General features: G+C 36.4%; 1 protein-coding gene across 8 annotated transcripts in view; it reads left to right on the forward strand.

Moving 5' to 3' along the window:
• The window catches only part of PDE1A (phosphodiesterase 1A), a 157,137-nt gene that overhangs the window by 84,848 nt on the left and 51,849 nt on the right, over positions 1 to 20,440 (forward strand). For 7 of the 8 annotated variants that reach the window (XM_062640715.1, XM_062640723.1, XM_062640719.1 and 4 more), the window contains one exon: positions 8,159 to 8,272. In XM_062640715.1, coding sequence (XP_062496699.1) covers positions 8,159 to 8,272 — 114 coding nt within the window. Of the gene's footprint in view, positions 1 to 8,158; positions 8,273 to 18,174; positions 18,642 to 20,440 lie in introns of those variants that run through there. The other variant, XM_062640721.1, reaches the window with a different exon arrangement.

The following is a 20,440-nucleotide window of genomic DNA, read 5'->3' on the forward strand; positions in this document are numbered from 1 at the left end:
AACATTCTTCAAACCAGAGTTTTTGGTCCTAAGGGATGAAGGACATACTCAGCACATTGATTCAGGATGGGTATACCAATGACTTCAGGGTGAATAAGAGGAGAAAGAGAATAAAAGAAAGGTAACGAAAGATCCATTTTCAAACCCTTATCGTTTTGTGATAATTGATAAGTTGGTAAGATGCCACTGCATGTTAGTGGCAACAGAAGGAACATGAGAGGGAGAAGAAAAACATTTTAAGACCATTTAATTTATCTAGTTGCTGACAAGAAAGACTCCATTTGCTTGGTTTTATCATGAGATCAAATAGTTAGTGCATCACAATCATATTAAAAACATCTGGGTTGTGTGAAGGGGAGAGGGATTGTGACATAACAGTTTAAACTGGAGAAATGCCTTCTAGGAGGAATGCCTTTAAAACAGCAAACATCTCCCATGACTCTCTGACCATCCCTGGGGCAGAAGTAGGTCATGGTGTTTCTTACAAGTATGGGAGATGCAGTTGTGATGACTGGGAACTGTAAGGTGGGGCTAAGAGAGTTCCTCTGAAGCGGTGAGATGTATCAGGTCCAGTGGCCTGATGATTTCCAGAGGCACAGAAGTTTGGATACAAGTATTTTGCTGTCATGTAGAGCTAGCACTCAAATGTGAGTGTGAGGTAATCTATTTAGAAATATTCTTCTGCCATGGAATCTTTTTGTTTTAATTTTTTTAATAATGGGTGGACTACTTTGGAAAATTTCGAGGTTTAAGCTCTTTTAGCAGCTTCTTCAATAACTGTCCTCAAAGCTGCTGTCTTCAGGAAAAATAAAGCTTTTTAAATGGCTAAGGGGTATGTGCTTTTTCTGTGTTTTACTTGCTTCAGCGAGTAAGATGTCCTGAAAGTCTTTCATCATCTTCAAGCATGATTTTTGGCAGGTGATGAGTTTACATTTGATTTCCCAGATTGTTGTTGATAGTGAATTTAGCTACATTATGATGAAGACTTCGAGACATACAGACTGTTCAAGTATTTAGCAACTTTAAGATGAATAGCTTTAGCTAGCACTCTATGTAATGTATATGCAATTCAGGAGAGCCTTAAAGATTTAATTTCAATGTTCAGACAAAAATAAATCTTCAACAAAAGCCATTGGAAGGATAATTTGCAATTTACAGATCAGTCCTACAGATTGTACATTATTTATATTTGTTTTCATAGACTGTGCAATGGGAATATGAGGTGATGGAAATGGACATTGGGACTATAGAAACTGTCATAGAATTTAGGGTAAGGAAAGACTAGTTGGTTACTTGTCAGATCTAGCAGAAGACAGATAAAATACCTGAATGTATATACACAGTAATTAATTTGAAGTTTGAAGATGTTTTTATTTAAGCTTCAACCTGGAAAACAATTGAACAGAGGAACCAAATTAGCATTAATGATGGTTCATTAGCAGGAACAAGAGAAAAGTTTGAAAGATACTTTAAGCTTGGCTGAAATGGGTTTTATTCTTGGGTGTACACAAAGGAAGGTGAGACTTGTGTGAGTTAATGGTTTCAGGTGGAAAGTGTGTAAGACTCCAGGGCTTTCTGTGATTTAAGCTAGGTGCTACAGAAAACTTAGGAATTTTGACTGAATTTTGATTAAGTCTTTAAACACACTTGAACCTGTTACTAAATGAGACCTAAATATTTATACAGTATTAGGGTGCTTAATGATAAATTTATAGTATGAGTTAAGGTAAAATGAAGTCTGATAGAGAATGCCTGCCTGAAGGAAACCCACTTCATCTTGTATAAACATGGTCAATATTTGAAAAGCCAAGCAATTCTATCACCATGAAAATGCAGAGTTTTATCAGTAAGAAAGTGTAAATATCAGTGTGTGTCATATAGCTGCATAACTTCTTTCTTAATTCTTCAATATGGGATTGAAGTTTTGGTATATCAAAATTTGGCTGAATTACCAGCATATTCAATATTTATTTTCTAATGACTTAATCATAATTACAGATCAGTGTGTACCACTCATATGCTTAAAATAATCATGAAATGAATGTGATTCGTGAAACCCTTAGCAACCACAAGGCTTCCTGTGCATATGCTCAGACACGGCAGTGACTAAGAACTTATTTCATAAAACACATCTGCAGCCCTGAAAATTTAATGTATCTTGCTTGATTTCTCTGTATCCAAAATGAGAGAGAGCACCCTCAATTAGAAGAAGTTTTATGTAACTGCATTTGAAACTGCATTTTTTATGGTTTCAGGGAAGTGAAACATACATCAAGGTCTAAGTCAAGAGTTGTCAGTTCTGTTCCTTGCTCTCCACTGATATGCTGGCCTTGCCTTGCCTGGCAAAATGTGACTGTATTAGCATGTTTTTACCTACCATAATGAAACAAAACCTTGAAATAAAGGTTAACCATTTGGAAGCCATGTTAGTTGGCCACTTTGTAACTGCAGGTAGGAGCAGGGGAACAAGAGTGGCTACCCAAAGGAATTACCATCATCTGGATATTTCTCCAGTATCTCTCTTCTATTTGTATGATCAGATATAGTCTTTCATAGCCATGTATTACAAATATTATAACTGTATCTGTAATTTTGCTTTTTCATGTTCAGTATTATAATTACATCTCGGACTATTTTTACTATTACATTTCTATTTAATTTCTGATATACATTATTATAAAGTATTTATTGGAGGGAATGGTGTATTTAGATGCATCTTAATGGAAAAGTGTAAAATTCAACTTATACCAATTCACATAAAAATAATTAGAATCTTGGCAATTTATGTAGGGAATTTTAGAATTCAAGTGAAATAGAGATGTGTTTTATTTGTTGTGACTTTTCTAAGATAGAAGTTTTGCTATTCCCATTTTGGATTTCTCCTTAATTCAGGTACCTTCCTGAATTTCAAATATGTAGATATGTAAAACAACTTGGATTCTGGGATTGGGTTGTTTTAAATAGATGAGCTGAACTTCCCATTGTTAATGATTTGGACTTGCTGGGTATTTTCCCATTTTTAGTGTTCATGTTTGAGTGAGGATGTAACTTCTGCCTTTGATAGATGAGGAACTACTGGGTGAGCATTACTCTCCACAGTTTTCAACTGATTATTATAAGACTCACTACAGGTAGCAAAACTGGCTTCCAGTATTAATTCTAAATAGTTTTAGAGGAAAATTCCCCACTTCACCAAAATTTGCAAAAACTCCTGGTATTTCAACTGTAACTAACCGTATTGTCTCCTTTTTACTTTTAATTTCATATTACACATCAGCCAGCCCATTTTTAGTTTATAATGTTCATTTAGAAGGTCAATTCACTTGCATAATAAGGATTAAAATTATTCATTTAATTTTATTATGAAGTACTAAATAGCTCAAATAAAACATGAAACAGCTGTTTACAGAGAATAATATTTTTTCTGTCCTTAAACTTTTTAACACATTGTCAGTATTTGCTCATAATGTTTTCAAGGAATTAAAACATTTGGCACAGTTAGGCTTTTCTCAACTAGTTCACGGGAACATAATGATTTACAACTTGTAATTGGAGTTGTCTTAACCAACACAGATAATTTTTAAGATGTCATTATGATTGTTGAATATTAATAATGATTTTTCTGTAATTAGTATTAGCATGTGTTTTTTACTTTCAAAGAATTACTATGTTCGTTGTCCATCTTCAACGGTGGCTTCCATTAATTGAAAAATACAACAGGAAGCAGGGCTAGTTTACAGTTTATTTTTTATCACTTATTTAATTTCTCCTTTAATATGATATGTGACAAAAGCCGTTTTTTTTTGGCACAAATTTTCCAAACCAGTTTAAAGTGAAGTCCACATGTGTAAATTAAAAAGCTGTTTGTTTGCTGTGCTCGATGGTGGGAGACTCAGATGGCAGATAGATAAAGGCAGCCTTTGGGAAAGCAGACACTGGGTCTTTTTCTGAGGTTCAAAGTTAACTTCAGGCTGAATTTTCCTCTTCTTGTTCTTGAAGACTATTAACCTGCACCTTTAACTCTCATTTATTCTCAGCAAGCACTGGTAATTTGTTTCTCCTTGGACAAAGAAGAGGCTTTAAAGATCTTTAAAATCTGAAATTTAAATTGTCCAAATTGTGTGTCTCTACCTTGCAGTCTCCCTTTTTGAGTAATCCCACCCCTGGCACCTTTCTTTATCTTGTTAGTCTCAGTTTAGGACAATTATTCAGTATTTGCAAACATATTCTCTTGTTTTCTTCTTTCCATAAAGGAAAACATTTTCTCATTATGACATTGCAAAAAGTCTTTTTTAATCACTGATTCCTTATCTTCATTTTTTTTCCTGTAGTTACTGAAACTGTCATAGGAAGCATTCTCAAATAACCTAAAATCTACCCTCAGCTAATTTGGTACCCTCAAAGTTACAGCAGATTTATCAAAACTTTAATTCAAACATGAGAGAATTTTAATAAGGAAGGTGGAAACAATTGACTTGTGGTTTTGACATTGTTAAACAAGAATATGTTTTGATATTGTTAACCAAGAACACAGCTGCTTTGGCTACTCCAGGAGAAAATCCTTATTTTAATCCTGGCTTTCCTGTGTTGCTGGGTGGGCATTAAAGCTTAGTGCCCACAGTTGTGTGTAGGCATCAGCTGCATGGGGAGGTGAAGACTGGGGAAACACTAGTCCTGGTAACTTCACAGATGGCACTGTTAAAGATAGACAGGAGCAAAGTGCATTTGAATTGTCCATAAAAGCATTTAATTCCACAGCAATGTTAATGGTGTTTACCCAATATGAGAGAAGATGGTTCTCCACCCACTCCCTTTATTAATTGCAGATGTCTCTTTCTCCTTTACAAACCGGGGCTGCTACTTTTAAAATGCAGATTTCAGTTATCTTGAGAGAAATAATCTGTTTCTTTTTCCCTATAAATCTCTTTCTTTCATGTTGTGTCATATTAACTCTGCATACAGTTTTCTTTGCACCTTGAAACAGTTCCAACAATCCATTCATCCATTTCAGAAAGTGGCCCCTCCAGGTTTTTGTGTTTTTTTTTTTGTTGCTATTATTTTTTAGTAGCGCAGTTCACAGGAAGGGTAATACAATTAGTTCAAATTTCAGGTAGCATTTCAGGCTTTCTAATGGTATTTCTCATGTTTGTTTTCAATATATCACACTTAATTAAAGAAAACAAATAAATAAAAGTCCTGTCTGACACAGCTGGAGTACTAAATAATTCCTTTTTGTTACTTTTCCTTGCCCTTTTTCACAATTTTCTTTGTCTTGCAGTATGCTGGCCTGTGAGTACTTTAACATTTGTTAGTTTGTCATATAAATTGACATATTTATCCTTTACTGAAATGTTAGTTTAATTACTGAAATGTCAGCTTTTGAACTCTGGCTATTTCACTTCAATGCATAGTTTGTTGAATATATTCAGATCATTCATATACTTTTATAAGCCACTTAATTTTGCTGCATTGAAAGTCCATTTTTCTAATTTCTGTAGTAGATCTTATGATTATCACCTGACAAGTGTCTGATCAGCAGCACTATGGAAAGATTTTGTCTGTGTCAGTCTTCCTAGTGGGAAGTTGTACTGTAGAGACATTCTTTTCTTGGAAGTGCACAGCAAAGGTTGGGGGGCCACTGGGCACAGGTTGCCACAAAGGACATTCCAGTCAGATAATGGGAAAAAATAATCCACCATGAGGCTGATTAAACATTGAAACTGGTTGCCCAGAGGGTTTGTGAAATCTCCATGCATTCAGAGCTCAAGTGGAAGGCCTCTGAGAAATTTGATCTATCTTTGAATTTATACCTAAGTTTGAGGTGGCCCCTGCTTTGAGCAAGAGCTTGAATCAGGTGAAGGTCTCTTCCAACCAAAATTATCCTGTGGTTCTATGATGGATCTGCTCTGGGTGAGCTACAGACACCCTTGAGGACATGTCTGCAAAGTGTGGATACTTGAGATGACAGGGTCACTGGGCATCATTGAATTGTATAGATTTTATTTCCTTTTGTGATTCTGTAAATCTCTTCAGAATCACTTTAACTTTGCCTGAGAAGCTTTTCCAAATTGCCCAGTCTGCTATTGTGTTCTACAATCCTCCTAGAATATGAACTACAAGGGGCAAGTTATATAGGTTGTCTGCCACCTATGCAGTGAGATATTGGAAGGTTATAGTGGCTTAAAGTCTCCCCCAGGGGCTCCTTTCCTACCACAAGCATAAAAATGATTCCACTTATCTGTCATCTGGTCTATGCCTTGAGAAAAAGTAGAACCACTGGAAATCACATAACTTGAAACTATTTTGAGCTAATATTGCTCCACACTGTGCATTTTTAATTCATCTATGCTTCCACTTTGGAAACTGCCATTCAGAGGCATGCTCAGTTAAACATGGAGATAACAGTGCAAGTGGTAGAAGGCTATTTGCAAGTAGCAGTGATGATGCTGGCAGACTCACCTCATTTTGGTGTTGCTGTTCGAGAGGGGTTGTATGCATGTTTGTGTGCATCAATGAGGAGCAGACATCTCAGGAGAGTTACAGTGTGTGTTTTGAGTACTGCAAGGTGCGTGTCTATGAATTGGCTTCTTCGGTTTATAGGTACCTCTGAATTGGAAGGAGTTATGTACTGGACCTGGCTCGCCATGCATAAGGTTATTTCTGTGTAGGAGATGTGTGTCCACAGTATTTCATCCACCCACTTCACTCCTCTGAGAAATTTTTTTAACACTAAATTTTCCATTCCATTGATACGTGATGCACTGTATAAAATACTGAGTAAATATGGTTGCTAAGAGCTTTATTTGTGTTATGTTCTATGCTAATTTGAGTTGAATTAAGACTTCAGAGAACTGAGAAGGCTGGTCTTAAAGCTCCATTTGCTAAAATTATCCTTGCAAGTTTGGACATAATAACCCTAGGCCAAAAAAATATAAAGAAAAGTCATGAAAGTGATTTCATGACAGAACTATAATCCCAATTTTATAAGAGATTTGTGTTGAATATCACTGCATTTTTAAAATTCATACATTTTAATTAGGTCAAGTCAAATATTGTATATGACCAATAAAAATAATATATAGTGTGTATAACGTTATATAGCATATTGTATCTTATACATGCTCTTTCAATTTCATGCTGAATTTCAACTCACTGTTTCCCATGATTTTTTCACATTTCATCTATGTAAAAATGATTATTTGATGAAAATTATGTTGAAATAATGATGTGTCTTTTCTTACAGAAATCTTTATCTTACGTGATACAAACCCATAGATTATTTCAACTCAGAGATATAGCACAGAAAGAAGGAAAATACCCGTGCTTCAAGCATCTATTAAGTCACAGCTCTTCACAGTTACTGATTAGATTTTCATTTCACCGCAGTGGTGTAACTACTCTGTATGGTTAAGTTGAGCAATATCAGAAGTGTTCATCAGAGACTTTAGGAAAAATCTGGTATTCAAGGAGTTTATCTGTATAAATGTATTGCTACAGAGGCATGAGTTGATGCATTACAAAATCCCCTTTGGGCCTATCCGTGTTTGTAATGTAAAAGTAAGAATACACTTGGGAAAATATTATGAATTTTTCTAATGCCATAGGCACCACTTTCATCTGGTATAATGATGAATTTTCTGTAAACATGGAAACAATGGTGCACCACATTAGCTCACACTAATAAGAAATACAAATTCTGCAGCTAAAACATACTGGAAGCCTAAATGAAAATGAGACATTTAACTGAAGCAAAACTAGCCTACAGTGGGTATTAAAAAAATATAATCAACCTAAGCACAGAAAAACTACTTGCAAAGTTTTATTTATTATTTAAACAAAATAGAGACTCAGCCATAGTAGTAATGTCACGAATTAATATGAAGTCACTCTGATGGCAGTTACTGAGTCCTCTCTGTCTTACTGGAAAGTATATGCCTTTTCTTAGCAGATCTTACAAATTTAGCAAGCTGTAAAAATGTACAACTGGCCATTCTGTGTGTTCTAAACCCATTTCAAATGAAAGACAAGAGATGCAGTGATCGTCTTTTGCTTCTACATTGGCTATTGTGTTGGTTCCAATACTTCAAATGGAAACTGCAGTCACTAAAATTTCATATAAGCAACCCACTGATATTTTTATTTTCTTTTGTTTTCACAGATTAAGATGCTTGGTAAAGCAGCTGGAGAAGGGTGACATTAATGTGGTGGATTTAAAAAAGAATATTGAATATGCAGCGTCTGTGCTGGAGGCAGTTTATATTGATGAAACCAGGTAAGTCTCAGGGGGAAATAAAGAAAAAGAAAAGTAGATTGAGAATCACATTTTAGAAATCTGGTCTTTGCATGCAATTGGAGCTGCTGTGAGCTGAAAATCTCTGCACATCAGAAGAATTGTATATAAACAAATTGTCTTTTGTGACAAGGTTAAAGCAAAGAAGATTCCAAAGATCAGATGTAACCATCATCTGAAGAGTTTGCCTTGCTTATTATTAATGTTCACAGTATAAAATAATAAAAGTTTTCTGAAGGGTGGATTTTCTTTCCCCCACAGGCCACATACCAATAATCGTGCTGAGTAATGTATCATCACTGAAAAAAGTGGGCTGTTTTGGAATGAAATGCTCATGGAGATGAGTCAGAATATTCTAATCTGGCCTATAAATACATAAATTCATGAAAAGCTGTGATTTATTTTATAACGTTTGATGCTTTGTTTATGATTATTGTTACTGGCAGTATTGCTGGCAATCATCTTTAATGTGGGTTGACTCCAATTAAATCAAAAGTTCAGAGTATTTGGTTTCTTGAAAGAGTTGTAAGACATGTACTATATTAAAGTTAACTAGCTAGCTTACTGGCCTCCTTAAGATTTTCTAAACAGAATGGTCTTGTAAAGATATCTGCCAAAGCTTCTTCAATACTGCTGGAGCATGCAGTGTATATCTTGGTTCCATGCTATATTTAAGAAGTCTGCCATCACACTGATTACTTCATGTACCTTACTCTCAATCTACATATTTGATAGAGAGGTTAAAGTGCTGCTCTAGCTTTTTCCTATTTATTTTCTTTGATGTTTGTGATTCACACAATAAACCTTCCCTGCTGGGGATTTGGAGCAGTGGTCCATTTTTCAGAGATTATATTACAGACTAGGTTGGCAGGATCGCTTATACTGGTGTCCTGCTGTTAGGGTGCATGCTTGTCCAATTCTATGAAACACTGACAAAACTGTGGTAACAGCGAAGACTTTCCTGAGCAGTATCCCAGCTGCAATATAGTTCTTGGGGATGGTTTCAGAAGTGTTTCTAGTGATCCCAAGTTAAATACGCAACTTGAAAAGCACTGGGAACCTCAGTGACTTCAAAAGGGCTCCTGTATTTTGAAGTTGTTTACAGATTCAGTTAAATTAAGCTTAACTGAGCAGTCTTGGGTGAACCGTCTTATGTGACTTCCAGGGGACATGGGCTTCATTAGAAAACTGAATGAATTTAAGGCACAGCTACAGGCTGGGCAGAGAAGAGATTCAGAGCAGCCCTGTGGAGAAGGACTTGGGGGTGCTGGTCGATGAGAAAATGAACATGAGCCAGCTTCAGTGTGCGCTTGCAGCCCAGAAAGCCAACTGTATCCTGGGCTGCATCACAAGGAGTGTGACCAGCAGGTTGAAGGAGGTGATCTGCCCCTTTGCTCTCATGAGACCTCACCTGGAGTATTGTGTGCAGTTCTGGTGTCCTCAACATAAAAAGGACATGGAACTGTTGGAACAAGTCCAGAGGAGGGCCATGAGGATGATCAGGGGACTGGAGCACCTCCCGTATGAAGACAGGCTGAGAAAGTTGGGGCTGTTCAGCCTGGAGAAGAGAAGGCTGCGTGGAGACCGCATAGCAGCCTTCCAGTATCTGAAAGGGGCCTATAGGAATGCTGGGGAGGGACTCTTCATTAGGGACTGTAGTGATGGGACAAGGGGTAACGGGTTAAAACTTAAACAGGGAAAGTTTAGATTGGATCTAAGGAGGAAGTTTTTTATTGTAAGGGTGGTGAGGCACTGGTATGGGTTGCCCAGGGAAGCTGTGAATGCTCCATCCCTGGCAGCGTTCAAGAGCAGGTTGGATGAAGCCTTAGGTGATACGGTTTAGTGTGAGGTGTCCCTGCTCATGGCAGGGGGGTTGGAACTAGGTGATCTTAAGGTCCTTTCCAACCCTAACCATTCTATGATTCTATGATTCTAAATTAAATATTTTAGAATACCGGTAGTTAGTATGCCACCGTGGATATATTTATATCAGTTTTGCTGGCTGACTTACGTTAATCCAGCTTCCTTGACATTGAATCAAGGGTCAGTTTGGGGATTCACATTAGTTTACAGTCATATTTCTGGTTAAATTGAAACAGGTTCTTATGTTGATAGATACAAGAAATGATGAACAAAATTATCTTTGGGCTCATGTTACTGCAACAGAGGCCATAAAATTTCATTTTTCAGCAATAGTTTTAGTTGTAAATCTTAGCACATCTCAGGTGCTTGGGAAGCATTGGAAGATCACAGCGCTCTCTCTGCTGTAACAGGATGCTGTGTGGTCAGAACTTAAGCATGCATTTTGCATTAATAACTACAGAAGCTGTGTCAAAGCTGCATAGGGGACAAGGACATAAACCATCAATTATTCCTTCCATACACTTCCCAAACACTGTGATTAAATGGGTATAGTATTAATAGCTCTTTCTGAGCAGTAGCACCAGGACAATGAATATATTGTGAGGTTTATTTAGTTTCTAAACTGAGGCAGCCTCTGGAAATGAATAGTATTCTTACAATGAGGAATCCCGTTTCCTGCCTCTGTGTGGGAGCATCAAGGCAAGTAACAGACATTTCAATCAAAGAGAAAACTGGTACACCTGAAAATACATAGGCTTTGGCAGTAACAGGTGCATTATTTTTGCTGTAAGCAAATCTTTAAGTAAGCTAATTGCCCTCATAGGACTTGACTGCAGGATTGTTAAACCGCCTAAATGAAAATAAACATATATTGTTTTATAGCGGTTTTGAAGGTTTTCATAGTCCTTAGGCTACCTTTTTAACCCTAGAGGCAAAATGGTGATTATTGATTTTCCCAAATTCTTCTTCAGTATATGCATGAAGCTTTTGCTTTATGCAACAGTGTTTAATCTTACTTATTTATTGCATCCAGTATTTTGCAGAATAATCTGATTTTTCACTGTACTAAGACAGAAATGAAATACCTGAGACACGTATCTTGTTTTCTCTGATTTATTGAATACTTCTGTTCTCCACCGCAACCTCAGTTTGTAAACCTACCAGATTTTGGTAGCATTCCTTATATAATTGTGCATTAAGCATACATTTTATGTGTATCATCTCTCCATACCTATAGCTGTATTTCTGAAGTATATGTATGTAGACATATAAAACAAATTTTCTTGCCCATAATACTCATGCTACAACTAATAGTTAAACATCGAGTTACTTTAATGAAATACTTTTCAACTTCTTCTGTTTTTAGTGGCTTGCATTTTATTCCCCGTATTCTTCATTTTGGTTTATACTGTTTGATTTTGTTTTTAATTTCTCTTCCTTGGACTCATATAGTCTCCATGAAATTCAGACTTCAAGTGATGCAGTTTTGAACCTAGTGGTCTGTGTGAAATGATAAGCTGAGCTTCTACTTCTTAGTTGGACAATATTATGTGTAGTGCTGTTTTAAATTTTGACACTTCCCCACTAAAAGAAAAAATAATTAAAATATTTACTGTGTGGCAGAGAGACATTGTAGTCACCACTAGTACTTTCATAGTAAACTCTTTTGCATGGCAAACTGCAAAGATAATCAGGTTTTAAATAGCATGACCAGTATTCTGTAGTCTAAATCTTCACTAGAACATTTAAAAATAAGCACACAAAGACGGTCTCTTCAACTCTTCAGGTTCCGGGAAGCTAATCCATAAGGAGTAAAGGTAGCCTATCATTGAATCAAATGGCAGTGGAGGCTGGAATTAGCTCGTGTGGTTATATTTATTCTCATTCCCACCAGATAATATGGGTTCTTTGTCCTGCACAGAGCTACCACTGTTGGGAGTCTGGAACTGAGTTAACTGAACTCATTAGTAGATTAGAATAATAGTTTAGATCAGAAGCAGAATGGCCCATTCCTGCTGAGCCTGAACATACACTTATATATACACATATATATATAATAAAGTTAAAATTACTTCAGTAACTTTCTTACATATGAAGTGCTGTATGGTTTAAAGTAATTGCTATAGCACAGGACAATAACAATTAATACACTCAGCAGAGCAGTGAGAAAAACATCTGAGTACAGATTACTTTTATTAACTAAGTCCCAGAAGGAAGTTGCATGCTTTACAGGATATAATAGCTCCTGAGATTTGGCTTATAACATTGAAAATTTAATGATGCCTGGTTCTACAAGGTATGAAGTATTGCAGGCTTAGGACCAAAGCTTCAGTATGCAGTTTCTGCAACTCAAATGAAAATACCAATGCTTTCTATTTTAAGCCCATGAGGCTTCAGCCCTGAATTTTGTCCTGATGAATTTACTGACCCATTGATTACATGTCCAAGCAGAAGAAGACCTCAGCTTGTATCAGCCACCTAAAACTGAATCCTGTCTGTGGTGTTCTCTTCCCCACCTTTCTGGTAGACTGACTTCTGGTAGACTGATCATCTGAGAGAAAGCCCTCTTAAAAATCTCTACAATCAGATTAGGAATAGTGACTAACAGAGTTGGTTGGGAGCATCCTCCTAACTCATCTTCCTGTTATGATGTATATCCTATTAAACAGCTAAATAACATGGTCCCACCAATGGTTCCACACCTACTGCAGAAGGACCTTCTGCAACTCTGAAGAGGCACAAAGATGAAAAAAAGCAAAATGAAAAATCAAAGCTAAGGTCAATAAAGAGATCCAAGTATGAAGTATCTAACAGAACGTGTTCAATAATGTAGACAAGGATCAAGGAAGAGCCTGGCCTGTTCCACATCTCTGGGAACCATTTATGCTACTTAAAAATTAAATCTCAGGCATTAGTCTAGCAAAACTGCTGTTCTCTTTATAAGCCTGAGCTTTCTTCAGTGACCAGTTCCAATTTGACTTCTTCAAGCACGTCCAGAGAAGGGCCATGAAGCTGGTGAAGCGTCTGGAGCACAAGTCTGAGAAGGAGTGATTGAGGGAACTCAGGTTATTTTGCCTGGAGAAAAGGAGGCTCAGGGTGGACTTTATCACTCTCTACAACTGCCTGAAAGGAGGCTGAGTGAGGAGGTGGCTGGTCTCTTCTCTCAAATAACAAGGACAAGAGGAAATGGCCTCAAGCTGCACCATGGGAGGTTTAAATTGGATATGAAGAAAAATTGTTTCACAGAGAGGGTGATCAGGCATTGGAACCGGCTGCGCAGGGAAGTCGTAGAGTCACCATCCCTGAAGTGTTCAAAAACCATGAGACAAGGCCCTTAGTGACAAGATTTAGTGGTAGACTTGGCAGTCCTGGGGTGGTGGCTGGACTTGATGATCTTAAAAGTCTTTTCCAACCTAGCTGATTATGATTGAATTTCTTACATTAGGGGATACCAATCTTTTTCCCCTGTATGTTGTTATGGGTTGATTGGAAAGCCTGTGTCATTATATAAAGTTGTGTGTGCATATAGATGTACATGCAAATGGTAAGGTGATGACACCTTGAATTTCTATTCGTAGTGCAACAATCAGCTGTAAATGGCTGGAGAATTCAAGCCCTTTAGCAGAGTATGAAGTATTTTTCTCAGGTCCTCTTTCCTTTTGTCTGCTGCATACCGTCTCTCTGCCTTTTATCTGAGCATAGAATAGCATTTTTAAAACAATGTACACATGCTTATTGCCATATATGCACTTTCTAAAACTATAGGCAGCTGGGAAAAGCCAGAGAACATTACTTTTACTATTGGTGCCCTGAGGGTAGACTACTTAGAAACAGCAATAGGCAGTAGGGATAACCTTCTAAAATTACGAAAAACTGGTTTGAGGCAATGACTGTCTATATCCCATATAAAAGGTTCTGAGCTGATGGTAATTGGAAAGCACAGAGAAATTAGATATATGTAAGTGATGCTTTCCTGTGAGCTTAATTATCTGTGGCCCCATGTCAATTAATAAGCTGGTTTAACCATCATTTTTTAGGACAGCTGCATCTCTCAGTGCTGAATAAGGTGCAATAAGCACCTCCTTGAAAGAGATTTAGCATTTTCGTATCTAAAGCAGAGGTTCACTGTCAGCTGAAAATAAGCAGTGAAGCTCCCACAGTTCCAGCCCCTCATTGGATCTCCTCTGTGGAAGAAGTTAAAACGTACTCAGTAGGTGTTATAAATAATTTTGGCAAATCTTGCAGAATTTTCTCCATTAGTACCTGCCACTTGGCTCAAGGTAGTGGAAGGAAGAGTCAAACAGGAAATAAATACAGCCTGATAATTCAGTCATGACAGCTGTTCTGTTCCTTGTAAACACAGCTCTTAATTCATTCTAACTGAGACAAAAATAAGTCAAATAAAACCTAGATGGAAATTACCAGATTAAAAAAAAAAAAAAGAAAAAAAAAGTATTCCAAAGCCAGAAAAAAAAAAACAAACCAAGCCCCAAAAATGTAAGCTTTTGCGGAGAACATTTTTGTTGGATAAAATCAGAATATTTTATCTAATTATGGTCTTATTTTTTAAATTCTTCAATATTTTAGAAAAAAATACTTGATTTCAGGAGGATATTTATCTGTGCACTTTCAGTCCCATATATGGTTTTCATTTGGTTTAGTCTGTATAATGCCCCTTTAAAAGGCCCTAACCCTAACCTCTTGAGAGGTTTTGAGTTTGAAGAGACAGTGTTTCAGTAATGTATGAAGCGGATCCATTGCATATAGCTGGCAACTGCTTTGAGCATCTTTCTTTGATTCAACAAGGCAAAATAAAAAACATAGGTTATGGGTACACTCATAAAGAGAAAGGACGTCTCATTAAGGGTAAGAGGCATTATAAGTTTGCACAAGAGCTCTGGAGATAGTGAATGTATTTCTATAATATAATGGTAAACACAGCCCTTCTTGAGAAAAAGCTTTTACTGAAAAAACCCTGCAGTCTGATATATATAATGTTAGCTAAAAAGGAGGTCATTAAATCCAAATTTTGTGACTGCTGTCCCTAACCAGCCCATGGTTAAATGTACTTTGTCTGAAGTCTCTTTGTCAGCAACAAATGTACCATTTGAAGTAAATCAATCAGTTCATCCATTAGGGGAATCTACAAATGATACTTCTGTAAAAGCTGCTACTGAGAAAAAGCTTGCTGTGTTGAGATTAATTCAGTATATCCCACCCTTATAAAAGCTTAAAATAAGCCTTTAAAATCTTCTGTACTAAGCCAAAAGGTCTTTTTTTTTTCCTGAGAGGAAAGCTTCCAAAAAGCATCAGTTATATAAAATAAACACTTAATGTGTATATATATAAAATAACACACTTAATGCACACTGAAAATCTGTTAAATTCTCACTAAAACTCTTCAGTTCAGTTAGGATATTTAGTAAATGGCCTGCATCCCTTTTCCAAAGTTATTGGAATTTTCTTTCTCAAAGTTATTGCTATAAATTGATTTATGATTCATGCCCTGAGAGTCCCTGCCCTAGAGAGCTTCCACAATAAGGCAAGTGAGTTAAAAAAAAGGAAAATTCATTAGCTCAAGCTGTACTCCTGAAAAATGGTATTATTTCATCATGAATATCCTAACCTGAGTCTTAATTGTTGATGGCCTTTACTATGTATGTCTGTACTGAACAGGGAATACATATCAACAAGTAAACATTTCCAGTAACAGTGGTCTTTACTCCATTACTTATCTGCTGTTGTAATAACTATTTCATCCAGAGTTTTGCCATTTAGTGTAATTAATTTGTAGTTCTTAATATGAGGGCAATTCTTCTGAGAATGCACTAAATTTTAAGAGTACAACATGTTGGTAAATTTGTAATTTCCTTTAGAAAGACCTTTATGTAATAAAAATGTACCTCAATCATTTTTGCAATTTGTTTATCCTCAGTGGGAATGAAGAGAATCTTCTAGGGGATGTTAGTGGAAATTGTAATGGACTGTAGAGGATGTAAATATTGATTGAATATATTGATTCATGCTCATTCAGAAAGATAGTGAGACACCAGAATCCAAATAATTGATAAAAATGGGAAGTGGCTATTTGGACTATAAACTCTTTGCATTCTGCATTCTAGACCTAGAGGAGGAGTTTGATCAATTCACTCTTAAGGGGTTTATCATTAGCTTGATTAATTCACTAAACAGTAAAGATCTAATACCTCCTTCTCAATTCACCATCTCTATCAGGCAGCACTGACCAGCACTGTTTGATTTTCTTTTTTCCCCATAGCCATTACCTAATTTACTTTTTTTAATGTTCTCTTTTCTCCATAGTACATCTGAGATATTCCTAAGGGAAAATAAACATGCATCTCTCTAGTCCATTGCTATATTTAAAATTCTGATTAAATAAAAACAGAGCGAGAAATTATCAGTGGTTGAATTTTGAAAAATTATTCTTTGTAGTAAACCAGAGTGTGACAAGAAGATCAGGTTATTAGTTACTATGACTGCAATAGTAATTGATTGCTAAGCTGAAATGCCATGGGCCGTATCTTAATTATTTCCACAACTGTCAATGGGAGTTCCACTCATGGAATGAATAGAATTAAATAACCCAAGCCTCCCCCTCTCCTTCCCATTCATATCTCTTCCTTATAGTGCATCTACTTTATAAGCTAATGATATATGCGTGAAATAAGTGTATATAACCCTGAAATTCTGACTTTGTGTTGAAAACAAATACTTTCTGTGGCAGATTGTGTTAGAGCTTTTTTGTTTTGTTTATTAGCATTTTTAGGTGTTGCTTAGCTTTATGGAAGAAAATATTAAAGTGTGTGCATTGGTATATTAAAATCTGTTTAGTTCAGCTTGGAGTTCAGGATTCCCAGGTCAGTGGGGTTGATCTCAGTAGGTTTTTACTTTGGAGTAAAAATACTCTTGGAGGCTGAGTTTGTGGAACGACTTACGAAAAAATGTTTTTTGTGGAACAACAAATTAAATGCCCGCCATCTCTCACCTTCAGTGTGGTTGATTTGGAGAATTAGGCTATGGATCTTGGAGTCACTCCAAGTATTTTCTAAGCCAGAGGTTCTAGCCCTGTATTTGACAGCTATGGTCACTTGTTATTTTGCTCATTAATTCATCCAACGGCATTTTTCAACCTATGTAAAAGCTTACATATTGCAAAAATATTGCAATTTACATTACATTACATTTCACAATTTACAATTAGAAATTATATTGCAAAATCTTGCAAAAATCTCTGTAATTGGTAGGAAGTTCAGTGTCGGTGGTTTAACCATGTTTGTTTTGACCCTGTCTTCTGATACGATTTCACATTTCCCCCTCTTACTTATTTATTTATTTTATTTAAAGGCACAGAATTATAGAATCATAGAATGGTTTGGGTCGATCATTCAGTTTTCAGCACCCTTGCCAAGGGCAGGGACATGTTGCACTAGACTGGGGTGCTCAAAGCCCCATCCAACCTGGCCTTGAATGCTTCCAGGGATGGGGCAGCCGCAGCTTCCCTAGGCAACCTGTTCCAGTGCCTCACCACCCTTGTACTGAAGAATTTCTTCATAATATCTAATATAAATCTACCCTCTTTCAGTTTAAAGCCATTTTCCCTTGTCCTGTCACTACATGCCCTAATAAAAGGCCCCTCTCCAGATTTCTTGTAGGTCTCCTTTAGGTACTACAAGGCTGTTATGAGGTCTCACCTGAGCTTTTTCTTCTTCTCAACTAGCCCAACTCTCTCAGCCTGTCTTCATAGCAGAGGTGTACCAGCCCTATGAGCATCTTCATGGCCCTCCTCTAGACTCATTCCAACAGGTTCATGTCCTGAATAATCACATATAATACTAATTTGTCTACTCACCTATGATTCATAAAATGGCAAGTTAGAGCAAGAAGACTACGTAACAGTAGAGTTACAGAATGTAGACTTTATATATTTTCCATTTATCTGGGCAATAAAACTTTCCTTAGGCAAAACACAAACACCAATAACTTCCTATTGGTTCACTGATTTTACTGAAGCTTTTGGAAGTTGTCAGTTCTATGTAAATATAAAATGCCAGTAATATAAACACTCAGGAATAGAAACGTTTTGAACGTACACTTCAGACTGATTTATTTTTCTCAGAACTTATAAATAGTGGTGTATTGTATTATTATTCAAATAAATGATGATGTTATGCACAGTGATTGCATCAGAGTGACGTTATAATATGTGTGCTCAAAGAGTCAACCTGTGTTGTGGTTACGCTCTTAGCAGCAGAAGTAGTAACAGCAAGGAGGACAGGTATGTAGTGGCTCTGTGATTTACTTGATGCATTAGCTGCAGTGATGTACAGCAGTAGGTTAGGGGCCAGCAAAGAAGCTGTAAAATGATTCGATATAAAAGGAACAAGAGCCGTGTGAAAATGTACTCTAGTGTCTGATTGAAAACTGGTTCTTCTTGGGTGAAAAAGAAAATTTCAGCAAATACTTCAGTGTAAGTGCTGAAGTACTGTTAGTACATCTGCTTAATGTGTACAAGTTCTGATACTGCTAGTGAAGGTTCTTTTCGTTACATTTAGTAGAACTTGTATGTATATGTGCACCATCTAAATAGTAAGTACTGATAAAAACAATTTGATGGTTTTATGACTTAACATATAAATTTGCTTTATTTGGGTTGTTTTAAAGAAGTTCTTTCACAATCAGCAAGTAAAAGGTGAGAAATCAGATGGTATTGCACAGAATCCACAGTACTGCATATGTATACATATGTTTGCACACCCATGGAAATGTAATGGAAATACTATACTTTGTAATCAAGGAATAAATAGATGAAGAAAAGTGGATAAAAGTTAAAACTTACGAAATGAGTTGAATATTGGATTCTAAGAATTTGTGATATTTAAGCGTATTTTGTGCGGTACAATAGATAGCCTAATTTATTTCCCTTCCTAAATAAAATTACCATCAAATTATGTATCCATCTAACTATCCATTTATTCATATGTTTAGACCCATATCCAAGCCCTGCCCCTGTAATCACAGAAGAATGTCAGTCAATAGTGAATTTATTTGAAGGCCTTTTCTAGTAATGCATACACCATGAGTAATTTTACCCAATATAAATCTTATTCTTCAAAAGGTCAGGTAAATCTTATTCTTCCAAAGGTCAGGAAAGTGTAGAAAATAGACAGTTATGAGATGAATGACTAGCCCTTGCTTCCTCTCCTATTTCAGTTAGGCTTCTGAAAGAAACTAATTCTTTTTGAGAAATTACTAAGGTTATGTGTTGAGGGATCTGTTAAGAGCTTGTATTTACAAAGGATTGAGCCTCCAACATAATTCTATGCTGCAGTTGCTTCCCTAGTTACTGAAGTAGGAACCGGAGACACTGAAACACTCCCTCCCATAGCACATGGTTCAGTCACTTCTCATCAGAGAGCAGTAGTCTCTGATAAAAAATTACTGGTTAAATAAACAAGTTTTTCTAAAACTGTTTTCTCTGTTCTGTCTTCACAAAGTAACTCCTGTTACTAAAATTTACAGACTGAATATTTTAGAGGAATGTTTGAAAAGATTAGAGAAACTGCAAAACTGTGTTTTGCTAGCCTTAATTTGTACTCTAGTGGCTCATATCTGCAGAGCTGAGGACTTGGTCCCAAATTCAGATCTGCTTCAAACTACAGCAAGCTGGTGTAGAGTTGTGCTTCATGCTGCACTGGTGATGCGGAATATCCCTGCTGTGTGCTGGCAGCCTAATTAATGCCTATGGTCCTTATATTGTTGGAATCATTTAATCTAATTCGAGTAACAGTTGGAATAGTTCCAAAAATATTTTTTTAGAGATTATAAGGTTTATTCCTGATTATATTACAAATGCATCAAATGTCAAATATTCTTCAGAAATATAAATGTGCTGATCTCTCCAAGGATATTTAATAATAATGTATAGACTAGTAGGGATTTAAGTGGACTGTAACATAGTTTTTAATTTAAGGAATAAAATCAATTTATAACCTTTGACCTATGGCCAATCTCAGCCTTGGCTCAGTTTTGGAAGATAATTTGCCCAAATCCTTTCCTCTACACAAGTCCTGCTTCTCCAAATTAAATTGCTGAGTTTTGGCCTGGGTCCCACTGTCAGAAAACCTCTTAATACTTGTTCATTCTGCTCCTCTTGCACTCTGTATTAAAAAGCCTTCCTAGTGTGATAATTTTATGTTCCTAAAAAAATAGGATAATCTCTGCAGTTCTTTCAATAAACAGGGGTGATGTTGGGGGCCTTTTATGTTG

Source organism: Pezoporus occidentalis, unplaced genomic scaffold (assembly GCF_034315485.1).
Source record: "Pezoporus occidentalis ecotype Australia unplaced genomic scaffold, CSIRO_AGI_Poc_V1 ctg66, whole genome shotgun sequence".
In the NCBI taxonomy this organism is placed as follows: domain Eukaryota; kingdom Metazoa; phylum Chordata; class Aves; order Psittaciformes; family Psittacidae; genus Pezoporus; species Pezoporus occidentalis.